This window comes from Archocentrus centrarchus, chromosome 1, assembly GCF_007364275.1.
Source record: "Archocentrus centrarchus isolate MPI-CPG fArcCen1 chromosome 1, fArcCen1, whole genome shotgun sequence".
Taxonomy (NCBI): domain Eukaryota; kingdom Metazoa; phylum Chordata; class Actinopteri; order Cichliformes; family Cichlidae; genus Archocentrus; species Archocentrus centrarchus.
Genome location: NC_044346.1, coordinates 35450241 through 35469033, shown reverse-complemented (window position 1 = coordinate 35469033; position 18793 = coordinate 35450241). Strand labels below are relative to the sequence as shown.

The window sequence follows — 18793 nt, the reverse complement described above, 5'->3', positions numbered from 1 at the left end:
GTCTTCTCGGGGCTTTTACACAAGTGATGGGAGAAGGGAGCAGGAGATTGACAAATGGATTGGGGCTGCGTCAGAAGTGATGGAGATGCTACACCAGTCTGTTGTGGTAAAAAGGGAGTTGAGCACGAAAGTGAAACTGTCCATTTATCAGTCAATCTACTTTGAAAAGAGCCAGTTGAGGTGGTTTGGGCATCTGACTAGGATGCCTCCTGGGCACCTCTTGGGTGAGGTGTTCTGGGCATATCCTATTGGGAGGAGGCCCCGGGGTAGACCCAGGATGCAGTGGAGAGATTATATCTCTCGGCTGACCTGGGAACACCTTGGGGTCCTCCTGGATGAGCTGGCTGGGGAGAGGGAGGTCTGGGTTTCTCTGCTTAGGCTGCTGTCCCCACGTCTTGACCCGTGATAAGTAGAAAATAGATGCATGGATGATAAAAGATAAGTTGTACATGTTGTAAATAAAATGATGCATCCCCAAAACGTATCCATTGGTGGTTTTGTTATTCACCTAAATATCACTACTTTCTTGGTTTCTGAAATATTCATGATGACCTACTGCAGGTTCTATGGGTATATGGATCTTTGAAAAGTTATGTTCATAATGTGGAGAGCTGGATTACGCACATTAAGTGCATTCTGTTAAACAGAATGTAAATATAAAAACTTAATTTCCCCTTTAGTCAGGCAAGAAAATTCACTCACCTCCTTGGATGAGGTGTTTAGTTACTGTGCGAGAAAAATTATCAGCCTCCACTGCGATTTAGATACATAAGAAAGGTCATAGCCAGAGATAAAAACAATTATCCTGTGGCAGACAATCATTCAGCTCTTATACAGAAAAAAATCATCTGTATAGGTGCTGGTCATAAAATTAGAATATCATGAAAAAGTTGATGCATTTCAGCAATTTCATTCAAAAAGTGAAACTTGTATATTATATTCATTCATTACACACAGACTGATATATTTCAAATGTTTGTTTCTTTTAATTTTGATAATTATAAATGACAACTAATGAAAAGTAATATTCAAAAAAAAGGATTTTTAGAAATACTGGCCAACTGAAAAGTATGAACATGAAAAGTATGAGCATGTACAGCACTCAATACTTAGTTGGGGCTCCTTTTGCCTGGATTACTGCAACAATGCGGCGTGGCATGGAGTCGATCAGTCTGTGGCACTGCTCAGGTGTTACGAGAGCCCAGGTTGCTCTGATAGTGGCCTTCAGCTCTTTTGAATTGTTCGGTCTAGGTCTAGCATTTGGTCTACCCCATAGATTTTTTTATGGGGTTAACATCAGGCCAGTTTGCTGGCCAATTAAGAACAGGGATACCATGGTCCTTAAACCAGGTACTGGTAGCTTTGGCACTGTGTGCAGGTGCCAAGTCCATAAAGTTGGTCAGCAGCAGGAAGCATGAAGTGCTCTAAAACTTCCTGGTAGACGGCTGTGTTGACCTTGGACCTCAGAAAACACAGTGGACCAACACCAGCAGATGACGTGGCACCCCAAACCATCACTGACTGCGGAAACTTTACACTGGACCTCAGCCAACATGGATTCTGTGCCTCTCCTCTCTTCCTCCAGACTCTGGGACCTTGATTTCCAAAGGAAATGCAACATTGACTTTGATCAGAGAACATAACTTTGGAGCACTCAGCAGCAGTCCAGTCCTTTTTGTCTTTAGCCCAGGCGAGACGCTTCTGACGCCGTCTGTTGTTCAAGAGTGGCTTGACACGAGGACCGTGACAGACGAAACCCATGTCTTGCATACGTCTGTGCATGGTGGTTCTTGAAGCACTGACTCCAGCAGCAGTCCACTCTTTGTGAATCTCCCCCACATTTTTGAATGGCTTTTGTTTCACAATCCTCTCCAGGGCGCAGTAATCCCTATTGCTTGTACACTTTTTTCTACATCTGTTCCTTCCCTTCCCCTCTCTATTAATGTGCTTGGACACAGAGCTCTGTGAACAGCCAGCCTCTTTAGCAATGACCTTTTGTGTCTTGCCCTCCTTGTGCAAGTTGTCAGTGGTCGTCTTTTGGACAACTTCAAGTCTGCAGTCTTCCCTAGGGATGGGAATCGAGAACTGGATCTTGTAGAGAACCGGTTCCCAGTTATTCAATTCCTTGGAATCAGTCTGCTTGCTTAACGATTTCGCTTATCAATTCCATTGATGTGAGGACGCATTTACGTGATTACATCACACACGCGCCTTATTTGTTTCGGAATATATCCAACAGCGTCATGAAGACAGAAGTGTCAAGATAAAAAGAATTACAAAATTACCTTCACTGTGTTTCAGAAACAACAGCAGCTGTTTTACGTGCAGTCCGTGCACACGCAGCAAGTGCAAAAAGGCGGAGCCATTACCGAGACGGTGAGCTCGGATGGAGTGAAAGGAAACATTTTTCTGGTGTCCAAAGCAGCTGCGCTTTTTCCTTTAAACACCGTTAAAACCTTTACTTTGAAACAGCTGGAGGTCCTTTATCAACCACCTGATCAGTCAGTGCCAACGTGAAGAAAAGAGAACTTTGTTGCTGCTCCATCCGCCGCTGTTTGTTTCACACAGCAAAAAAACTGCAGTATGGAAGTTAAAATATGCAGATGAATTGTTAATACAAAAAACATATTTCTAATTAGATAACTCAATTAATCAATGAAATAATCGATAGTTGAATAATCTCCATCTCCTGTAACATTTAGTTGATGAGGACTGACAGAGTCTGGCTGGCTCAGAGGCTGGTTCCCGCACACCTTACAGTTGTATTTTTTGTTAAAATATTAATATTATTAATCTTGAAAGAGGAATTCTTATTTTTTCATACCAGTTTTAATTTTGTTCTATTTTACATTAAAAAGAGTTAATATAAACCAACTCGTTGGTGGTATAGTTTATTCACCAACCCAATGAGAATTGATAAGAGAATCGAGAAGGAATCAAATCGGTAAGTGATATCAATAATGGAATCAGAATCGCTAAATTCTTATCAATTCCCATCTCTAGTCTTCCCCATGATTGTGTAGCCTACAGAACTAGACTAAGAGACCATTTAAAAGCCTTTGCAGGTGTTTTGAGTTAATTAGCTGATTAGAATATGGCACCAGGTGTCTTCAATATTGAACCTTTGCACAATATTCTAATTTTCTGAAATACTCAATTTGGGGTTTTCATAAATTGTCAGTTATAATGATCAAAAATTAAAAGAAATAAACATTTGATATAAATCATTCTGTGTGTAATGAATGAATATAATATACAAGGTTCACGTTTTGAATGAAATAAACTTTTTCATGATATTCTAATTTTATGACCAGCACCTGTATATGTTAGTCCCATTGGAGAACCAAATGTACATTGGTTTGGATCAGTTGAAACTGTGCAGCATAACTGATATTAAGTGGTAGTCATTAAAATCTAGCACAACAAAGATATTGGGGGTGGGGGGCTTATTCATGCTATACATTTTAAGTGATGAATCATAAAATATTAAATACAAAAATGTTTATTCACAATTTTTTCCTTTTCTCAAATGCCAGGACCAACAAAATATACATTTCGGTAAAAATCAAATCAGTGTAAATTCACAGTATGTACAAAGAGGTTTAGGGCTACAAAAGAATGGGTCAAAGTCATTTTAAATATTTTTTGGAAAGCTAGCTTCTGAGAAGAACAACAAATAATACAACAAAGCAAAGCCCTCTTTTTGCATTACAGCACAATCTTAAACAGAACAAAAGTATAAGAACAATTTCCTCTTTAGTCAGACAAGAAAATTCACTCACCTCCTTGAATGAGGTGGTTAGTTACTGTGCAAGAAATATTATAAGCCTCCACTGCGATTTAGATAGCAATGAAATGTCATGTACTGACATCATTTGCAATATAAATGTAAATTGAATCAACAAATTACATTTGTGATACTTTCAAATTTCAATTAAAACATTTTTCTCTTGGTGTTTATTCCAAAATTCAACACGGTCACAAGACGTGCTTTCCACAGTTAAAATTGTGAAAACAGTGGAAAGGGAGTCAAATACTTCTATTAACAATAGGCAGGTGCTTTTTAAACTGGAGTTATGATCTCACAGATCTTGTGACATCACCCGTTGAATCAAGAAGTATGATAAAAAGGTACTTGCATATTCTTACAAACCAAATCCAGTTTAAGCAATTATTTTTCTCATAACTCACCATCCATCTCTACACTATATTCTACTTTGCAAAGCGCACACAGTGCCATACAAAACTTTTTAAAACAAAGGTTCACATTTTGGGAAGAAAAAATAAATGTATTTTAAGTGTTGCAAGGGCGATACACCTATGTCACTAATCATTATGTTTCATGTTTCTGAAGTAAAATTTTTAATTTTAAAGAGATTAGTCTACCCTGTCTATATCACATGGATTTTAATTCCAATTTTACCAAGTGGCCTGCATTTTAATCCGTCAGCTTTAGATAAGTTGCTTTCAGTCATTATTCTAATGGCTTATCAAATACAGCTTCATGTTAGATGTATCAACATGACAGTAAGATTTCCAACACAGCCCTCTGCAAACAAATGAGATTTCACAAACCATTGCTTTAAGCCTTTGAAATAACATAAAATAATCCTCTCAGAAAGGCAAAATAAGCCAATTACAATTCTCCATTTGCATGTGTTGAATATATATATTGCATAAAAGAAAAGGAAACTCAGCACAGCATGCATTTATATATATATTACAAGAACTTAATTTACTATTATAAAACACACCAATGTTCCCAGGTGAACAGAGTGGTTTCTTAAATATCCATCTCTCACTGAATGTGATGCACATTTTGAAGATGCTTTTTCAGGTGGGCTTTTTGTGTGAATTTTTTTTGGCAGACTTCACAGGAATGTGGTTTCTCCCCTGTATGAGTATATGTGTGCCTTTTTAGGTTATTGTAATCTAAAAATCCCTTCCCGCAGTATGAACACCAGTGTCTTTTCTCTCCATTATGCCATCGCAAATGCACATTTAGTTCTACTTTCCTTGTGAACCTTCTTTCACAGAGGGTGCATTGGAATGGTTTCTCTCCCGTGTGGATTCGAATATGTGCTTCTAAATCCTGTTTTGTGAAGAATCCTTTTTTGCAGAACTGGCAAATAAAAGGTTTTATCTTGCTGTGCACCATTTGGATGTGTTTAGTAAGGCCAAAGCGGTAGACAAAACCCTTCCCGCATTGCTGGCAGATATGTATTGGACCATTGCGGTGCACCCGGCTGTGCCGTTTAAAGCACTTTTCGTCAGGGAAACGCTTCCCACAGAATGTGCATGAGAAGGGCCGGTCTCCTGTATGAAGACTGACATGGCTCTCCAATGCAGCGCTGCTGCTCAGAATTCGACCACATTCCCCACACTGGTTCCGTAACAGAAACCTACCAATGACTGCCAAAGGCTGTAAAGGTGATACAATGGGTGATTTAACAAATTTGATTTGGGAAGAAGGATCAGGCGACAGAGATGACTTCTTTTTCCCTGCTGGGGGCATTTCACTTTCTGTCATTACAGGAGGCATCCATACTTTAGCTTTACATTTTTTCACCTCACAGCTGGTCTGGATCTTTGATAACCTACTTGTCTGCAATTTAGACCTGTTAGACTTTCTCATTTTAGCTATTTTCTTAGCATTAGATGCTTTAGCCAACTTCATAGCACTAACAACTTTAAACACCTTTTTAGGACCAATAACATCTTGAATAAGTCTGGGCTTCTTAGCAGGCGTTGATTTTTCAGTCCCTTCAGGATCGATTCCATTTTTAGCTATTGCAGGGGATTCAACACTTGGGGAACTAAATTCACTTCTTCTGGAAGAACTGGATTCGCATTTAATCTGTTTTTTCTCAGAGTCATCCTTGTTGAAATCTGAACTCCTACAGGTGCCAGACTGGCTTAAACTAGATGTTCTTGGACTAACAGCTTCTCTCGCTGACCGTACAGGGCTTATAGCGCTGGATTTTACATTTCTAGGGCTTGCAGTATTTTGAGTCATTTTTGGGCTACCAGTTTCTTTAGTTGAACTAGGACTTCTAGAACTCAAAGAACCTGATGTCTTATTATTAGCGTCCACACCTCCACGTGAAGCAGATCTCCTCAGACTCATAGATCTGGATTTCTTATTTCTAGGACAATCGCCATTTCTACCTGAAGCAGACCTCCTCAGACTCATAGACCTGGATTTCTTATTTTTAAGACAATCACCATCTCTACCTGAAGCAGACCTCCTCAGACTCATAGACCTGGATTTCTTATTTTTAGGACAATCACCATCTCTGCCTGAAGCAGACCTCCTCAGACTCATAGATGTGGATTTCTTACTTTCAGGGGAGTGACCATGTCTACCTGAAGACCTCCTAGGACTCACTGAAATATTTTCAGGGCTAGCAGTTTCTTTTCGTGAGTTACACTCTTTAGGACTCTCAGATGTGGATTTTGTGTGTTCTGTACCTACACCGTCTCCATGTGTACGGTCCCTCCTAGGACACGTGAGGGTAGAATCACTAGTAGTCTTACAACTCCTAGAAGTGACAGAAGTTGGTTCATTTTCAGTCATCTCATGTAAATCACCACCATTACACAGTCCAGATGCTACAGGACTAACGGAAGAGGGGGCATTAGCAATCATTCTTAGAGATATAGCATCATCATCATCGTGATCATCATTGCGATCGTCGTCATCATTGCGATCGTCGTCATCATTGCGATCGTCGTCATCATTGCGATCGTCATCATTGCGATCGTCGTCATCATTGCGATCATCAGTCTTTTTCGGGTTAACGGGACTAGTTTCCTCAGTTGAGGTTTGATCATTAAGACTGCCATTCTCTACTCCATGCTTCTTAGAGCTTACAGTGGTAATTTCACTTTCTGAATTTCCTTCCGGTTTTGTTTCAGCTCTTCTAGCTTCAAGGTAAGTTTTCAGATGTCTTCGCAGACGGGTGACCAATGAGCCAGAGTTTGCCTGTACCAAAATGTAAAGAAAAACAAATTTAGAAAACAAATAACCAAAAAAAACAAAACAAAACAAAACAAAGTGATATAAATAGAATCACATCCCATTTAGCAGGTTGTCTAATATGATGAAAATATAATCATATTCAATACATTTTGTAAAAGTTGCAGACTGTCATTCAGTTTAGACATAATATAAAATATAGACAGTGCTATCATGGCCCATGCTAATTATTTATTCTTTAGGTACCCACTGTTAACTGTTTCAATGTGTAACCAGGGAAATTATTATTTGATCCCAATGTACTGAATTGCATTTACCGTTTTTGCTGGTTCTTGAACTATTGGTGAAACTGCCAGCTGTGCCAAGAACTGTGTTTTAGTCATCTGTAAGTGAGGGTCAGATGCCTCTTCAGCCATGGAGGTAAGCTGTACGATAGCATTCTCCTGCATTTCACTGCTGTCCAAATTAGGGGTGGGCTCAACAGATGTGACCGGTGCAGAAGGCTGCACATTTACACTGACGGGTGCCTCTCTGAGAGTGAATGTTTCAGATGTCAAAGGAGCCCTCTCTTGATTATTATTTGACTCTTCTGACTTCTGAAGTGTATTCAGAGACACAGCAATAGGTGTTTCTGTTAAATTTAAACTAACATTGGAAGATGAAACGGGCATCTCTGGGAGTGCTGGTTTTGAAGACTTATCTTGCATAGTACCTGATTCCTTGGGGGATTCTGAAAATGGGATTTCGGTTACTTTGACCACTGCAGGGCACCTCTGTTCAGTAGTTGGTTGTACTGCTGGAAAGACAGATGTTGGCATTATCTTGACTGGCTGTTCTGAACTGGTGCAGGTGTCTGTAGGAGCGCTTTCCAAAACACAGGAAGTTTGTTTTGGACATTCAGATTTCTCAGTTGCATTTTCACTTTTTCGATGCAATGCTGTGTCATTGGAAGATAAAACACTTAACTCCTGTGAGGTGGAAGCTGACTGTGCTGATGTCCCTGTAACAGGAACATCATGAGGCACTGTTGCTTCTCGCATTGCTGTCAAAACTGTTGTCTCTGACTGATGTTTACTTGGCCTCTCCACCACCAATCGTCTTGAAACTATAATTGTTATTTTTTTGCGTGGTGGATCACCTGACTGCTGATTTGCTGAAGGTTTGCTCAATTGTGAATCAGGGAGTGATTTCATGGAGGCTGTATTTGTTTTTTGAGGAATACAGGAAAGGGAAGGTGTTTCCAGAGGTAACCCTGCAACTGATGAAGTTGTGAGAAGACTGTTGTGTGCAGCTATTGACTCTGTAGTAGAACCCTTTTCTGTAGACAATGACGTTTTATTATGAGATGATCCTACTCTTGGCACAACAATTATTTTAGCTTTGTTTATACTCAGTTTTCTGGGTGTTAATGGATAGAGAGTTTGAGCTACAGCATTTGAAGAAACATGCTGTTGTTTTGGTGTAACAAATGCTAAGGGGGCTTCACTGGTCTCTACAGTGAACTGAGACTTGACAGGAAGTGTCTGTGGCTCAGCTGTGATTGCGTCCTCTGTTTGTAAGGCATCTGCACATGGAGCACAGTGTGTCTGAGGTGGTGACATTTTATGGAAACCTGGAAAAGTACTTTCCAGTGTCGATTGATTCATTGCTTCAACTAGCAGCATTGCATCCTGAAGCGTTACAGAAGTGCGGCGTTGTTTGTGCTGACCTGGTGTCACTTGTGTTGATTCCCGTGCAGGAGTTTTCAATGATTTGCTTGCAGATGAAACTTCAATGGATGGAGCCTGAATTGCCTCTTTTTCTACACTTGTGGGAAGCTGTTGAGTTTCAGGGTTTTTAGGCTTTTCAGAAGAACTGCCACCACTCAAAGACACAACGGAAGGAGGCAGAGAACCACCCTTTCCATTGTTCTTGTCTTGCAAAGCAATTTTTGCCATCTCCTGTACAGATGAAGAGACAATAGATGAAGTTTCATCAGGCTGAACTGAAGATGATCGTGGAACTGTAGAAGAAATCTTGACCGTATCAACTGCAGATAATGCATTAACCCCCTCTTCTCTTACTGAAGGGGCGTTTAACCCTTCCTGGTCTTTTGAGTCATCAACTCTTGATGTTTTAAGTATTTCTTTTTGTTTCACTTTCTCTGCTGGCTGTACTCTTCTACAGCGTACTGACAAGTTTGTTCCAGAAGTAGCTTCATCTTCTGCCAAGCTATTTTTTAATTCTTCACAAGCAACTTCTTTGTTGATTAGCATGGACTCTGCTAACTGTTCCTCTGCACAGGGTTGTACAGTAACAACAGTTTGTTCATTAGCTACTGTTTCACCATCTGTTTGACACTGCTGAGGAACTTGTATTACTCCTTCTGATATCTCCTGATGAACTTCAGACTCTTCTTTGATATCATCCTTCAGTACAGCGAGTGAAATAACTATTGGATCAGAGGTGTGGCTCTGAGCTCCCTCTGAGGTGCCATGTACTCCCAGACAGGGTAGTTCCAGGATCTCTCCATCTTTTTGAGCCGATGTTGTTTCTACTGTTGAACCATCCTGGTTAATAAGGGTCCCTTTATTTTCCGTTCCATTTAAAGAGATGTGTAAAGAACCTAGGCACAGCAAAAATGTCAGAAGAAATGAAGGAAAAAGATAAACAGTGAAAAATCACTGGGCACTAAACCTTTAGGTTTGAATGCAAACTAACGTTTTTTTTCCCTTAAACTTTTTAGAGCGCATAAAATCCTTTTACAGAAATTGTGATGTAACAATGTACATATTAAACTTTTTTCAAGTTTGCTAGATGTTTTGATTCAGCATGCGTAAAATTTAAAAACTCACTTGAATCATTAAAGACTTGTTCAGAGCCTATTGCAGACTCAACTTCCTCTTGTTTCACCGCAGACGGCAGAGAAATATCATTTTCAGATTCCTGTAAGATAACAAAAATTTCAATTTTGAGAAAATGCGAAAATAAGAACATTCGATTTTTTTAATTTTATTTATTAATTTTTGTAATGCTGCTAGGATAAACACGCACCTCTTGTTTGACAAGTATTAATGCCATCTGAGAAGTTCCTCCTTGCTCCTGCAAACCATATCCAAAGCTCTCACCAGCAAATAACAGTTGTTGGTTTTTTAATGATGAATGCCCCAGTGGCTGACACTGCTCGACCAACATTGTGCGGAAAGAAACAATGTCTGTAAACAAAAACACAAAAAACAAAGCAAAAATAACTAATTGTTCAAGAATGCAGTCTTAAACCTTGAGGTAACAGCTAGAGTGAAGTTTGGTGACTGATTTAAATAAGCCAGCAAAAATTAAGAAAAATAAAACAGACTCAAGATTTTTTTTCCCTCGCTAGATCGTTGCACTAGTACAGGAGTCGGCAACCCATGGCTCATTCAGGCTTAATCTGCGGCTCTGTGCAGCTCGCGGAAGTAAATTATAAGTATCCAATCGAAGTGCATTTTATTTTTGTCAGTTCGGTTTTTGTTGTAGTTTTAAATTGGAACATTATTGTGATCTTGAAATATTAAAATAAAATCATTTTATTTATCTATTTATTTATTTTCATTTCCCAATATATGAGTATTTGCAGCTCTCAGTGTTTTGTTTTCCGTGGAAACCGGGTTCAAATGGCTCTTTACAGGTTGCCGACCCCTGCACTAGTATAATTTGACAGCAATTTGTAATCTACCACAGGGACAGTTTTGTTCACAATGTGCATGCGTGATCCTGCTACGGTCCTGTTCGCATTTGATTTTGTGACGCTACAGAAAGCAAAAATGGGAACCAGCATGAATATGAGGGGAAAGGGAAAGGGGAGCTCAAAAGGACAATTTCTGGCTTAGTTTTTTTTTTTTGCTTCTTTGCATAAACTCTGTGTGTGTGCGCGCGCATGTGCATAACTGAACTCATCACCCTGTCTCAAAGGGACAGCTCAGCCATCCTGTGGAGAAAGGCTGTCTCCAATGTATCCACGATCAGGCCTAATAAAAATTTCAGGACAAGATTAAGAGTTACGGCATTTATCTATCCACGGGTTTCTGGAAGAGCACACGTAGGCTGCCATGACAGACTGCTACTTCTGCTGTACGGTTTTATACTTCCGGTTACCCAAAGTCAGAGCCAGAGTTAATGACAAAATTTGTTTACTTTGTGCTGTAACAGGCAGCTTTATTAGTTGGAACATGAGCTCGGGTTCAACTTCTGCTGTTGTTGTCACTACATCAGTCTGTACATTTTTTCAAATTATTTTATTCTGTAAATTTGTTCTTTTTCTCCAAAATTATACTACCCTGTTGCGCATACTATTACTGTATTTTTTCCTTATGTTTTAAGATTTCCTTTAATGTACAGCCTCATTTTTTACATTATTTTATAGTGTGACACTACAGCATACAGCCTACACAAAGCTTTAACGCTGTGCCTTCCACATGTAAACACGTAGCAGTTAGCAAGATGACAGCTGCGTGTCTCCCCGATCACAGCCTTCGGCCAGTCCAGTGTTTGTTTCAGTGATCTGAAAATTCTGATATCCAGATAATTGATATACCTTCCACAGGATAGCTGCCACTTGATTACATGATTTCTCTAATCCCTGATACAGGAACAGCTGACTGTCTCCACCACTCCACTTTCCCTTAGCATCACCCATGCTAAGTGCTTAGCTTGGCCGATGCTCTGGCTCGGCTCCACAGCTGCATTAAGGAAAATAAAGTTGCCTTGTTTGTTCAGCATTACTTTACTGATTTTATTGCTTTAAAAGGTAATTATATGCATTGGTGCTCTTATAATTACATGATTTCTGACCATCAACACCTTCAGAAAAAACAAGGTAATTGATAATGTCAATGTAGCTGACTTCGGGCCGTAATTTGTCATTTACACAAGTGACGGGTGAGGCACTGTTACCTCGCTGCTTTTTAAAACATCCTTGCAATTATCCACCTCTGATGTTGTACCATTTACACCAGGTAAAAGAAACTGCAGGGTCAAAATGTTTAAAATGCAAGTGTGTAACCCCTCAACCATAAACAACAGCACAAACGTAAGTAAAATACCAGCTTCCGCTATGAATTATGGGTAATGGCGCGAAGACAGGAAGACTGTGGATAATGATATCAGGGCTGCAGATAGTTACATATCATTTACGACAACCATTTACCGGACCACCTCAACTGGCTCCTTTCCTGTGGAGGAGTAACAGCTCTACTCTGAACCCCTCTTGAGAGGATCCCCATTATCGAGATCGCTTATCGATTCAATTCCTTCTCGATTCTCATTGGGGTAGTGAATATAATATATCACATTAATTCTTTTTTTTACGAATACGAACTCCTTTATTAGTCCCACAATGGGGAAATTACAGTTAACAGAACACCCATCCAAGAAATACATAGAGACAAACACAAACAGGGGGGACAGGTGTCTGAGGTCATGCAGCCATTTTACCGGTGCTACCTTTAGCAGGAAAACAGAAAGAGATACACTGGGATAGGTAGGTTCAAAAAAAAAAAAAATCATCTGGTACTGTGTTCATTATGAACACCTTACGAGGTTCCAAAAAAAACACCTCAGCAAAGCAGCAGCACATTTAAAGCCTGGAGAGCACTAGGGTGGGTAGGGGAGGGGATGCCAGTGGAGACGAGCAGGAGGCATGAATTGTTCTACTTTTAATGTAAAGTAGAACAAAATTAAAACTGGTATGAAAAAAAAATTGAATTTCTCTTTCTAAACTAATATTAATATTTTAACATAAAATACAACTGCAAGGTGTGCGAGAACCTCTGAGCTAGCCAGACCGTCAGTCCTCATCAACTAAATGTTACAGGAGATGGAGATTATTCATATGGTATAGTGAAAGTAGTACAGCAAAATAGGGTTGCAAATATTGATTATTCCATTGGTTAATCGAGTTATGTGATTAGAAATACTTTTTTCGTATTAACAACCCATCTGCATATTTGAACTTCCATACTGCAGTTTTTCTTTGCTGTGTGAAACAAGCAGCGGTGGATGGAGCAGCAATAAAGTTCTCTTTTCTTCACGTTGGCACTGACTGATCAGGTGGTTGATGAAGGACCTCCAGCTGTTTCAAAGTAAAGGTTTTAATGGTGGTTACAGGTAAAAGCGCTGCTGCTTCGGACGCCAGAAAAACGTTTCCTATCACTCTACCTGAGCTCACCGTCTCGGTAACGGCTCCGCCTTTTTGCACTTGCTGCATGTGCACAGACTGCACGTAAAACAGCTGCTGCTGTTGCTGAAACACAGTGAAGGTAAGTTTGTAATGCTTTTTATCTCGGCGCTTCTGTCTTGACGCTGTTGGATATATACCGAACCAAATAAGGCCCGTGTATTATGTAATCACATAATGCAGGGCTTTCAAATTATGCTGGCGGCAGGTTGCATTTTCCACCTACTTCACCCCTCTGCGCCGTCTACTTTTTAATTTTCCTAAAAAAATTTTTTAGCACCGTCCGCCATCTCCATTTCCAGCACCATGTGAACACACGTGGCAATATTTACGTTCTTTCAATCTGAGGCATTTGATTGGTTCACGGCTGCCATGTGACTATTCATATCGTCTGCTGCCGTCATGGCTTTGGTCTCGGTCATAAGGTGCCTGCTACTTTGGCATGCCCCCCTGCTACTCTAAAACAATTTGAAAGCCCTGAAATGCCGTCCTCATATCAATGGAATTGATAAGCAGAATCGTTAAGCAAGAAGACTGACGATTCCAAGGAACTGAATTACTGGGAACCGGTTCTCTACAAGAACCGGTTCTCGATTCCCATCCCTAGAGCAGTGTTTTTCAACCTTTTTTGAGCCAAGGTACATTTTTTCATTGAAAAAAATCACGAGGCACACCACCAGTCAAAAAATCATAAAAAAATGATACTTTGTAACCTATATTAACAATATAGTCATTCTTATCAAAGTGTCTAGAATAGGAATCAAATAAACCAGCTGTTCGGCTAGTAGGGGCAGGTAACGGTGCTTCGCCTGGCAGTATAGGGTTATAATATGTATGCTTTGTGTGCGTTTCAGATGGCTCTCATGTTGCAGAACTACCGGTAAAAACTGTCGGTCTGGGCATTCAACCGGTGCCTTGTGTGCCTCCAGTTTCTTGCTGTGGGGTTTTAAAAATGGCAGGCTTGATTCTGGTGAAGGAGTCACTCTCATAACTCCACTAGTGATGACACTCCCTGGCCAATCAGTGGCATGCTGTCCTCTGCGTCACATTTTTCTATCGCCTCGGATCGCTCAGAACCTCAGGTGAGTGGGTACGAAAAAGTACCTCCAAACTTGTACCAGTTACTAATGGAAACGCCGTCAAACCGCAGCGAGTTGAGGCGACCCGCACCGAGTCATCCCGTATGGAAACGCATCTTTAGAACCTCGGGTGAATGAGTACGGAAAAAGGACCGGCAAAGTGTACCTGATTCTAATGGAAATGCTGTCAAATCGCGGCGAGTCGTTCCCTATGGAAAAGTGGCTTAATTCTCTTGTTTCTATGTACAATGCAATTCGCTACCTGCTGCTATCTAGTCTAGCGATATGGAAGAGTAATACATGATTATGCTCCCAGTCACTATTACAGCACAGACACTCATGGCATATTAGGTGAAATATGATAATTTCCCACGGCACACCTGATGATCTCCCACGGTACACTAGTGTGCCGCAGCACAGTTGTTGAAAAACACTGCCCTAGAGAATACACTGTCTTTCTTGTGCTACAAACACATTTTACGGTCCAAACACAACTACCACAGCATCTATGTGCAGCACATAATTAAACGCAGACAGCGATTACGAGGAAGACAATTATGCACTTTGCGTCTTTTTATCTGTGATATGAACAGATACAAAACAGAAAGTTCAGTCTTAAAACCCAACCTAATTCACAGCTGTAGGGGTGCAACGATTCATCGACGTAGTCGATGACGTCGACTACAAAAAATTTGTTGACGTGGAATTTCATCGTCAAAGCCTCGTATTTTTAAACCCATCCATCTATTTTGTTCCGCTTATCGTGTGATTTTGTACACTACAGGAAGATATGGGGGCAGTATTGCCTCCATTGTCTGCCAGCAACAACAATACCAACGAAGAAGAAAGTAACAGAACAGCCTAACGCTAGTGGAACAGAGAGGAGGGTGGAGAAAATTAAAGAAAATGGAGACAGACTGTCAAAGGTGTGGCAGCATTTGACAGAAACTAAAATAAAGCTGAATGCAGACTGTGCAGAGCAGATCTTTCCTTCCATGGAAGCATCACTGCAGTGCTGAGCGTTTAAAACGCCGGCACCCTGGAGCTGTGACGTCAGCTCTGGATGGGTACGTTAGTGCATCGTTGTTACCTGTTAATGTTTGTATAGTAATGTTTCTGTTAGTCTACCTGTCGGAAACAAGCTCTCATGGATGATGTTTGATAAGCATCGCCATTACAGTGATGTTAGCCAACGAGTGAAGGACAATAGGAGCAGCAACGTTGGCTCCTATTTTTTTTCCTCATATCAATATCAGCATTCATTCTGAACAATAAACCTCTGTAGGAACTGAATCATCTGTAAACTTTTCAGCTGTTTTGGACAGAAAAAGCTTTTTGATTTAATTTGAAGCCGTATTTGAACTTTTGAACAGAAGCCATTTGTATTTATTTGGACATTATATTTTCATTTAAAAATAAAAATTGCATTTACTTTAATATGCATTTTTTATTTGATATTTATTGTGATGGTCACATTAATGTTAAAAGTATATTTGATTAGTTTCAAACTCGTATTTTTATGGGTCATTATTTTAATTGTGAGAAGAGAACAAGGTGGTGTTAACAGGTGGGCAGGCTTGAACAGGTGAGTTGAGATTGAAATAATCGTTGACTAATCGATAACAAAAATGACAGATTATTCGACAACCAAAATAATCTTTCGTTGCAGCCCTACACAGCTGTGAAAAACGCTTCGCTTTTCTCATGTAATATGGTAGAAAACTTGATGTCGAGATGACAGAGTCCCGCCCTTCTGCCGCTTTCGTCACACGTTCTTGGTTCGAGACCAGCTAGTTTGCGGGGCCGGAGTTGAACCCGTTTTTCGGCCAAGCACCGAATGCTTCCACAGTGGAAAACCCGTCTAACAGTTCAAATAAAGGCACCGGCTCCGGAACCCTGTTGGTGGGAAAGAGGCTTGAACAATTCAAATACCGGCACCAGCAACCGGGCGGTGGATAAAGGGCCATTCTGAGGCCACCAAAGCAGAAGCCATCCGCCACTTGGCTATGCCAAGAAATTAGGAGCAGAGTCAGTGGCAACGGCAGCCCCGGCGTAGTTCAACACCTACGGGGAACAAGCCTGACTTCTTGCTGGCAATGCGGACCAAGCACTCGCTGCAGCTGTACAGGAACCGAATGGCCTGGACTCCCACAGCTCTCCATACTCCCACAAAATAAAAAAATAAAAAACAAGACCATTGCTGAGCAGGTTCATTATCAGTCCCCTCATTCATGCCTTAGTTTCCTGTGTGGGAAAACTATTATCTCTGCATTGGAACATAGTGTACAAACAGAAACAGGTTTGCATATGACTTGGGTGTGCAAAAGCCTCACTGTCACGAGTTTGACATAACTCATTTGCAAAGTGCAGCTGCCAGTAAGACACAGCAACACTGACAAAAGAAAATTATAAGGTCTGGGGCACAGATCTGGGCAATTTGGGACTGGTTCACACTTCCCATTGCTATTCTGAAGGGTATTTTATAACTAATCAATATACATGCAGAAAGTGATTCTGAGCAATCCATTTAGCTCATCTAAATGGGCTGCTCAGAATCACTTTCAGCACAGCAGTTTTTGCAGTCATTGGAAATACGGAGTGCATAACTATCCTTTTTTTGGTGTAAATTTTGTGTCATTGAAAAATTTATAAGTTAAGAGTTTTCTGTAGCCACAGCGCGCTAGTATTTTAAAGTTGGGACCAATGTTCACTGCACTCTCTAACAGGAGAAACTCGTATGGTTTCCCTCTCATTTTGGATCCCACGCTCTTGGTGACTAAGCTGATAAGCGGACAATAAGAGACAGAAGCTTTAGTGTGTTCCAGATAACATGAATGCACGTAAAATGTTGCTTTAAAAACACAGTTGTAAGGAAACTATAACTGTTAATGAGTTAGCTGAGGTTTGCTAACGGGAAACATTACTCACCACACTGCACTGCTGTGTCGCATTTCTCGGAGTCGTCACTTTGCTCAGGAAGAGGCTCGTTTTCTCTGTAGCGAACGGCCGCCAGGTTTTTCGCGTTTTCAAACTGGCTGCATTTTGTTCTGAGGTCCTCGTTCTCCTTCTTAATTCTGGCTATTTCTTCCTTCAACTCGTCAACCATAGTTTCGTAAAGTTTCGTGGTTTCTGCAACAGCGCTTTTCAGCATGTTCTCCATGAAAGACGAATACTGGGTCTGAAAATCACTCGAAGACATCTTGCTCTGCTTTCGTGCTCCTCTTGGGTTTCAATACAAAGTCCACCTTGCAAAGTGTCTTTACTCTAGCGTTCCTTTTAAAAACGCGGTGTTAGGAGCTCCACCAACATGGCTTCTTTGCATGGACGGACGCGGTCTCCGCTTTGTGTGACGCACACTGGCTGACTGACTTGCGTAAGCATCCGGTGTTTCACTTCAGCCCCCAAAGTTTGCTTTTGCATAAGTTAAGTCAGTAAGGAAGAAATAAATTGGTGGCTCTGGCAGTGCTGATTTACTGTCGGTGTTGTATATTCGCACACAACACCAGGAAACCTCAACCTCTCCCCTTGCAGCTGAGATTACGCGTTCTTGTTCTCCATTTACCTTGAACAGCTTTTAAGAGCATTACCGCCACCGTCTGGATTGGAGGGTTAATAAGAGCCGTTTCCGTGGTGTCAGACTTACACGCTCGGCTCTTTTGAAGAAAAAGTCGAGCTGCTGTCACAGCGGCGTCTGTTTCACACAACCTGTAACGTATTTCATAAATTATAATAATGCCCAAGCTAGTCCACTCAAACTTTGCATAATTGTTCTCTATCACAGGGGCTACACGCTGACCAAAGACCATAACTCTGTCATGCATTCTGACAAAATTACCCCCTATTCTGGACTTAGGAAATCCACATAAATTTTAATGCTGGACATAACTTCCATTTTTTATCATTGCCTTTACCTTTCTTTTTCTAAAAATGTTTTTCCATAGTCAAATGCAATGTACCTTACAGTATTACTTCTCAAACGTTGCCCTTTATCTTGACCTTCAAATGACCTTAAAAATCTTATTACTTATTTATTCTTTTTCTCCTTTAAACTGGTCGCCACAGCGGATCATCTGCCTCCATTCACCCTATCTGTAGCATCCTCTTCTGTCATACCAACCCTCTGGGTGTCCTGCTTCACTACATTCAGGTACCATCTCTGTGGTCTTCCTGTCTGGCAGCTCTATATTCAACATCTTTTGTCCAGTATATTCACTATCCCTCCTCTGTACATGTCCAAACCCTCCTTCCACCAGCTCTCTCCCTTTACCAGTCATAGTCTCTACATTTAAAGTCCCTATACTCTTGCCACTTTTCCTTCTTTCTTTTTTGCTGCCCCAAACATGACTTCGCTCTTTGCTCCTCCTCAGTCTGTGGGCACAACCCTCCCCATTTATCTGGGTGTGGGACAGGCTAGGATTACACTTCCCGGTTCTGTATGATTAATTAATGAATACTATTAAATTCTCTAGATATTTTACTCCTGTGTCAGTCTCACCAGACCAGGAACATTGACAAAAAAAGGAAAAAAAAAAATATTGTTGA

The 18793-nt window shown here is 40.7% G+C and overlaps 1 protein-coding gene across 2 annotated transcripts; it reads right to left on the bottom strand.

Annotated features, from left to right (window-relative positions):
* Window positions 1–3486: 3486 nt before the first annotated feature.
* LOC115786202 (mucin-17-like) lies at window positions 3487–17794 on the bottom strand. 2 transcript variants are annotated; one of them, XM_030738267.1, is made up of 6 exons: window positions 17180–17794; window positions 10013–10173; window positions 9814–9904; window positions 8965–9584; window positions 7297–8747; window positions 3487–6985 (listed from the first exon to the last, which is right to left on the bottom strand). In XM_030738267.1, the coding sequence occupies exons 1-5, from the start codon at window positions 17448–17450 to the stop codon at window positions 8724–8726; spliced, it is 1167 nt and encodes a 388-aa protein (XP_030594127.1). In that variant the 5' UTR covers window positions 17451–17794; the 3' UTR covers window positions 3487–6985; window positions 7297–8723. The 2 variants fall into 2 exon arrangements, with proteins under 2 accessions (XP_030594127.1, XP_030594120.1); XM_030738260.1 differs by having other exon boundaries at window positions 7297–9584.
* Window positions 17795–18793: the final 999 nt, after the last annotated feature.